At 43.4% G+C, this 7259-nt stretch overlaps 1 protein-coding gene across 1 annotated transcript; it reads right to left on the bottom strand.

The window, feature by feature from the left end:
- Nucleotides 1-261: 261 nt before the first annotated feature.
- On the bottom strand, nt 262-7259 carry PPP1R14D (protein phosphatase 1 regulatory inhibitor subunit 14D; the record flags this gene model as incomplete). Its single annotated transcript, XM_080345592.1, has 4 exons — nt 262-330; nt 2551-2583; nt 2801-2896; nt 7077-7259. 4 exons carry the CDS (start codon nt 7257-7259, stop codon nt 262-264), a joined length of 381 nt encoding a protein of 126 aa, XP_080201718.1.

Genomic DNA, 7259 nt, shown 5'->3' with positions numbered 1-7259 from the left:
AGGAACGACCTTTTGTCCTGTTTCCCAGGTTAATATGCCCTTTGACAATCAGGAAAATGTGCAGTTTAGCTCTCTGCTGTGTATGTAGCTCTGGAAGGAGTGGAGACTTCAAACCACTGGTACAAAGTTCACAAACCTGGTGATGTTTCTCAGTGACAGTAAGTTCTAAACATATTCTGTAGTGATGTTGCTGATCCTGTTTTTTGTGGGGAAAATATGAATTTCCTTCTGACCAAAGCTGGGTATTCCATGTGGGCAAGGTCATTTCTTCTGAGGATTGATGACTCTTCGGAGACCTTTCAATCGACTAAGCAATTCCGTAATGAAGTCCTACAATGAGAATTGGTCAAAGAAAGGTATCATGTTAATTCCAGTGCTTACTATCCGAAGAGTACTATGGTGCTTGCATTATTCCCACATTCACCTTCATGTTGAGCAGAAACCAGAATTTTGACATGTATTGAGTAAACCTATCTTTTAGATTAGGGAAGGAGACCTTTTGATGGGTGAGAAGGGTCTAAAAGCCCCTCTACTTCCCTCCCCCTGCCTTCCTCTGGAGCAACCATGTTTACTTTCTCCCCAGGAGCCAGCCAACCCCTCTTCATCCCAGATGCCTGCTTTACTACCTTGAGATGACCTCAGGATGCTGTTGTCTTTTGTTATGTTCCACTCTTTCCTCTTGCCAACTATAACCTCCTGCCCACTTCTGCTGCTCTCCCAATCCAGGGCAAAGCAAGCTGTCCCTCTTGTTGGACCTGTTAAAGCTCCATGTTGTAGATTGCGAACCATTTCGGATCTGTGCCAATTCTACAAGGAAGTGGCTGGCAGAAAAGAGGTGGAGCAAAACACACGTAGGACTAATGATAACCTGGAGCAGGGGTTGTGGACAGGCAGAGCAGGTGATGAGCAGTTAATGGAGATAAACCCTGACTACTTTGCTGACACAGCCAAGGACTATGAACTGAACCGAACCATCTGGTTATTCCAAGTAGAAGTCAGTGTGACTAGTGCAAAGTTTACCCCCTGCATGACAATATCACCATGAAGGAGTGGGCAGCCTTTCTTCACCCAAAGAGGTAGCTACATGTCTCTGTAATTAGGCAAGGTCACTGAAAGTATTACAGCTTGTTACCATTTGTGCTGTGTGGAAGCCCCACTTCCTCAGCTGGGTGAGGAGAGGTTGCCTACTGCAGCATGCTCTGGAAGTACATGCCTAGGATCACACATACCTTTTCAGTCAGTCCCTTCAGAGGAAACCAGTTTGTTTCCTCTGCCTGCTTTCTACAAATACCCTGTTTCCTTGAAAATAAGACAGGTTCTTATACGATTTTTGCTCCGAAAGGTGCTTATGTTTTACATGCATAGCTGCCTGGACACTATTTAAATTGACTTTTTAAATTAACTGTAACTAGGGCTTATTTTTGGAGTAGGGCTTATATTTCGAGCATCCTCAAAATCCTGAAAAATCATGCTAGGGCTTATTTTTGGGGAAACAGGGTAGGCTGTTATGATCTTTTAAGGGGACTGAATTCAAAATCACTAGGGTGAGAGTACATACTTTTGCAAATGGGGCAGCAGTATCTGTTTGTAGTTAGCAGGTACCATACTGTCTGCAAGACACTTTCACAGCTCATGAATCAGTAGAGCAAACTTTTCAGTTTTCCCTCTGGGAATACGGGGTCTTGCCCAATGTCTGAAATTCAGACACTCTGAAAACTATTCCACATGGCCAACCTTGTCTGCAGAACCCCTGCTAGCAGACTATCTGTGATGATTACTACAGTTGAGTTTAATTTCTATGATAGTTGTGCATCCACCTAATTTTCTGTACGTGCATCACTGTGCAGCTACATAGGCTTGACAAGACATGAAGCCTGATGACTGATGACCAAGCACGATGTTCACAGACAGTGGATGTGACTGAAGCAGTGATGGGGGACCCCATTTTGCACAGGTATGCACTGCAGCAAAGGCAACTGCTGTGTGATCTGTGCCCAACACTGCAAAGTACTGAGCTCCAATCCTTTTGACATTGTGACAGCTTGTGGGATTTCTTTAACCAACTCAAAACAGCACTTGTAACGTTCACATGGGGAAAAAAAAATAAAATGTAAAACAAACTGCTGTGGCCACTGCCCAATCCAGTCTCGGGGCCATCCTACATTCTTCTCAACCGTAATATTTAAGTGGTTTAAGCCAAGAATGCATTTAGCTAACAGTGTGCAAGATGGTTATGTGAGCTGTATCACTATCTATGACTTTTCTAGAGTGAGGATCAAATAGCTACTCGGGCTCATCAGCTCAGGGTGACCAAAACATGGAATGTTGGCTGTAAAGCATAATCCGTTATTTGCTCCACTGCTCTGCCATCAGCTTACCCATATAGATTTACATGTATTTTTCTAACACAGCAGAATAAAGTGGCAAACACCTCTCATTGGGTACGAAACCAATATGCAGTGTCATGTTAGGCATAGTAGTATCAGCCATTCAGCCAAGCAGCAATGAAGACACTGTGTAACATACATATATTGATGGTGCTTCACTCACCTCTGTCGGGCTGGAGCACTCATGGAGGATTTCCTAAAAACCAAAGGTGAGTCATTTTAGTATTTTATGAACTGACCTATTCTCCCCTCCCTCCAAAAAGGGTAGGTATATAATCTTCCTACATTTGGCAGGCGGAGACATAAGGAAGCAGTGTGCCAACATTGCATACATGCACTCTGTACCCACACACCACTGCTGCTCTTTGTGAAGGAAATCCCTAATGTAAAGTCACCATGTCCCTCTATCTAACCTGTAGTTTTAATTTCTGTTCTTCGTTAGGGACCTCCAGGAGATCTTCAAGATCAATTTGTGGTTCAGGAGCTGCTGCCTCTGTTTCCTCTCTTAGCTAAAAGGAAAACAAAATACACAATTAATAAACCTTCAAAATTTAAGAACTCTAGAGGCCATCTTTGAAGCACTGAGCAGCTGAGAAGGAACTAGTTACAATAAAACCATGCTGCAAAGTTGAGGCTAAGATACAAATAACCTCAAAATAAGGAGCTTCTTATAAAGAGGGCACAGATTTCAGCCCCTCTGTGGTGTCTGCTACAGCCACACATTCTTCGTCTTCTTTTCCCACCTCAACACTTAATAATGCTGCTCAGGCATCATGATCCATCGTGAGAAGACCCTTTCAAGAATATCTAGCTGCAATTGCCAACTGCAGTGCAATGTAAGCCACCTGCGGCACCTCTCATCTATGAAAGCACTCACGAGTTCACCAAACGGAAATTTAGCGGGCTTAATCTTAGAAAGGCACAACTAATACATGGAGATTTTAGGCTTTTAGGCTATATACGTTCACATGGTTGATACTTACACTAAGAGTTTTTGCAGTAACAGAGAGAAAAAGAATTGCACATTTGAAAGACCTAACTTAATATTTTGTCAGCTTTCTCTAACAGATATAACAGGGATATAATAATCTGTAATGTAAGAGAGACCTCAAGCTTTGGTGATTTGAGTATTAATCTTGTATGTGGGTGTTAATTGGAAACATTTGTAAATGTGGTCAGACACATTTTAGCTCCACATGTCTCTACAAGACTGTAAGACAAGCGGGCTGTGGCCTCCAGTGTATTTGTAAAACCGGTATTTGACAACGCAACACAACACTAGTGATATTTTAATGTAGTAATCAGCAGAATAAGGATACTGCGTAAACAGTGCAGTACCTAATTGCTGGATAACATTTATGGATGTGTATGTAAAACAAACAATAAAGGCAATACTTACGGGAAAAAAGGAAACGACTTCTGAGCAGTCTCTGATACCAAACCATAGAGGAAATAGAAAACCTTTGTTCAGCTTTGTTACACAGCTGACTTGACAGTAAGTAATAAAGCAGAGTTAAATATATTGCACCGTGGCCCATACAGCATTTCTTCTTAAAAGTAATAGTTTTCATGTGACTTTAGACAACAGGTGTTGATCCAGCCTGACTTTGGGTACAAGCTAAGTAAGCCAGGAGGGTGAGACACGGTAAGAGCTCCCTATGCCTTTTTCCTCCTAGTATAGATGGTGTTCTGGCTTCCACATGCAGGGAATAGTCTTGAAAACTGAAATTGTCTCCTGAGTCTTAGTTTTGTTGCAAAAAGCCCTCATGACAGTAGATAGCATAGCATTCAGATTATCTGTATCAGGAGGCAATGTCTGACCTAACATTCCTGGCATTTGCATCTGCAATACTGTTTATTCTGACTCTGTCACGTGGGTTTCTGAATGACATGGAGGAACTGTGCGCTGCTATGGACAGGTGGAGCAGAGGAAGGAGCTGACAATGTAATGCAAGTCAATGAATCCAAGGAAGCCCAGACTAGCAGGGCAGATTAAATAGTCTTGCCACAATGCACAAAGGAGGACTTGCTGGGACCTGGTATTTATTGTGGCACATGTATTTATTTGAAGAGATCCTATGTAAACCCCTGTCATACCCTGTCAACAGTCTCTGACCTGGCACAGCATCATGTTATGTAGTTCCTGGTAGCAGAGCTCTTTGGTTGGCACAAATACACCGGGAAGCTGGGAAACCTGTTGTGCTGGAGAAGTGCTAGCAAGGGCAATCCCTTGGCAATCTGTTCCTGTAAGGGCATGGCTGGATTTCTCACTTGTGCCTGCTGGGATTCTGTAGAAGGGAAAAATATCCCCTTTGGGCAGTAACTCTGATGACAGTAAGCAGCTCTCAATTACTCAATTCTCAGAAAAACAGAAGTGATAAGGTAATTTGACTTGGTTTTCTGACATCCTTACAAGTGTACACCTGTGGAGTTCAGCAAGTAAGAGTAGCACACAGGGAACCTCATCTTGGGTCATGTTATTGGTGGTACCATGAAGTCCTTATTGTCCGTCTCAAAAAAACCTCAGAACCAATACTTTAAAATTACAATAATTCCCCAAAGGGCAAGATGCCTTGTTCCTCAAAGCAGCAGCTGTTCTCCTTGCTCATCTCTGGCAAATCTTGACAGTCAGGCTAAATGCTCTGAACTGATCTGCCAGCCCGGGGACAGTCTCTTAAATGCCAGTGCAGGCGCAATTGGCAAGCGCCACTGTCACTGCTGCTGTTCTTTTGAACAGCCTTCACTCACCAAGAACACCACTCTGGCACTTTGCAGACATACTGGGTTTGGCCTATCTAACTAGGTCTAGTGGTAACATCTGCTCCTGGGTGCACTACAATATTTCATAATGCATTTTCAAGAGGCCTAAGACACAAATGAGAATTTATGACTATAATTTTATAAACTGAAGAACTGGAAGTTCAGAATTAAGTTTTGCAGAGATTATGAGATTTTATCCTTTGTCATTTTTACTAATCAAGCTGTAAAATTGTTTGGGGCATCTAAAAATGTCCATTAACAGAATAGGAGCAACAATCTACTAATTTGTAAAGGAGCCAGGCATTTGCAACAGAAGGACCTTTTCCTCCATATTTGTTTTCTGTTCCCTGTTCTTTGCATGTAGCATAAATTAAAACAAATTAACTGGCATAAGAACCCAGTACACTCCCACAAATATCAAATAGTCACACAGAAAATGATTATAACTATGATAGTAAACAACAACAGCAACAACAATTATAAAGAGAGCCTTGGAGACAGTTCCTGAAGTTTGGGTCTTCAGCTGTGGAGCTGACATCATTCTATGACTCTTGGGCCCAGAAAATCAGGCTGGAGCTCTCCCAGCACAGACCAAAGCTTCTCTGTGCCATCTCAGCATATAGTACAGCATTCTCCTTTTCCTGGGCTGTTTGGGCATGTCCTCTTCCACTGTTGACTGCACTTTGAAACTGCGGATGCTCAGAGTGGAAGACTCCATGCAATCATCAGCTCTTTTTCCTTGTATTTAAAAAATGTGCTTAACACTGTGCTGGGGTACAAATACACAAAACAGGGCAGAAAGGGCTTGGCAGTTCATACGGTCTGTCCCCATCCAGGACAAGAATAAGCCGTTTTACACAATTTGTTAAACGCATCTGCGTCTTCTGTTGAAGAAGTACTGAGTTGTAAATCAAGAAAGCTATGTTCTCTTGCGACATCAGCCATTACACTACAGATTAAAGCAGAAACCTAAAGTCAAGCTATTAATATTTAGATGGGTTTAAGACCATGATGTACAAGGTGGGCAAATCCTTTCACCTTTTCTTGCGCCACATTCCAAAGGAATTATCTCAAGCATAGAAAAGCGCTATGAAAACTCCCAGTGTAAGCGCCATCCATCTAAGCACAAAATATGAATATTAATAGTAGTGATAGTACCAGGTTAAAATTTCAGTGTACCCAGCCAGTGCTAAAACTTGACTTGCTTCACACCATCCTGAATGGAGAATGTCATGTACACTGCAACAGCTCAAGTGAAGTATCATTCAAGTGCTGGGCCTCAGCGCTCCTGCACCGCTCTTAGTGGGACGGCTCTCGGACAGGCAGGCAGCATTTAGGAGTGATTGTTCCCACTGCAAAGGGAGATGGCTGTGGGGCTTTGTGAAGATGAAGGCATAAGATCTCTACACACATCATTTGAACATGTATTTTTTTTTCTTTCTCCCTCTGCTGCCAGTAGTGTGTCCAGACTGCAGCTACAGATACAGCATCATCTGGAGTGTCTCATTCAAACAGCAGCTATAGCTACACTGATAACTGACAGCTCTAACCCAGCCAGCTTAGATACTGCTTGCAGCAAAGCCACCCACAACATGGAGCTCAGCAACCAGAGGCATTCTGGTTTGTACATCTCTCCAGTTTGTCGTACTCATGCTGAGCAATAGCTAACCCCCCTCCCCCCCGCTACCAAGCAGCTGCAAGACCAGGCAGTTCAAAGCTCGCTGAATTATATCAGTGCAAGTGTCTCTGACTAGTGAAAACACCAGTCAGACAGAGTGCTGTAGCAGGTGGCAATAAGTCAAGTCATGAAAACTGACGACGAGAAGCTCTTTCCAGTAAGGCAGAGCAAGCAAGCTTCTGTTCCAGCACACAAGGCCTCTGGTCCCATCCACCTGACAAGCAAGGGGCTGATTTGCCCCAGCTACTCACCCGGCACTGGTAGAGCTCCTGCAATTGGGCATTGATCCATTCCTCCAGGTCCAGCCAGCGCTGGAGGTCTTTGCGGTTGTACTTGATGGTTAACTTGCCCAGTTTCCTGTGTGATGATTCCTCCCCAGGTTTCTCTGGTGTCTGAAAAGTCACCCGTGGCAGAGCGCTGGAATCGCTGGCCAT

Source organism: Nesoenas mayeri (assembly GCF_963082525.1).
Source record: "Nesoenas mayeri genome assembly, chromosome: 5".
Taxonomy (NCBI): domain Eukaryota; kingdom Metazoa; phylum Chordata; class Aves; order Columbiformes; family Columbidae; genus Nesoenas; species Nesoenas mayeri.
Note: the sequence above shows the minus strand (reverse complement) of the source record. Positions and strands in the feature narration are given on the sequence as shown.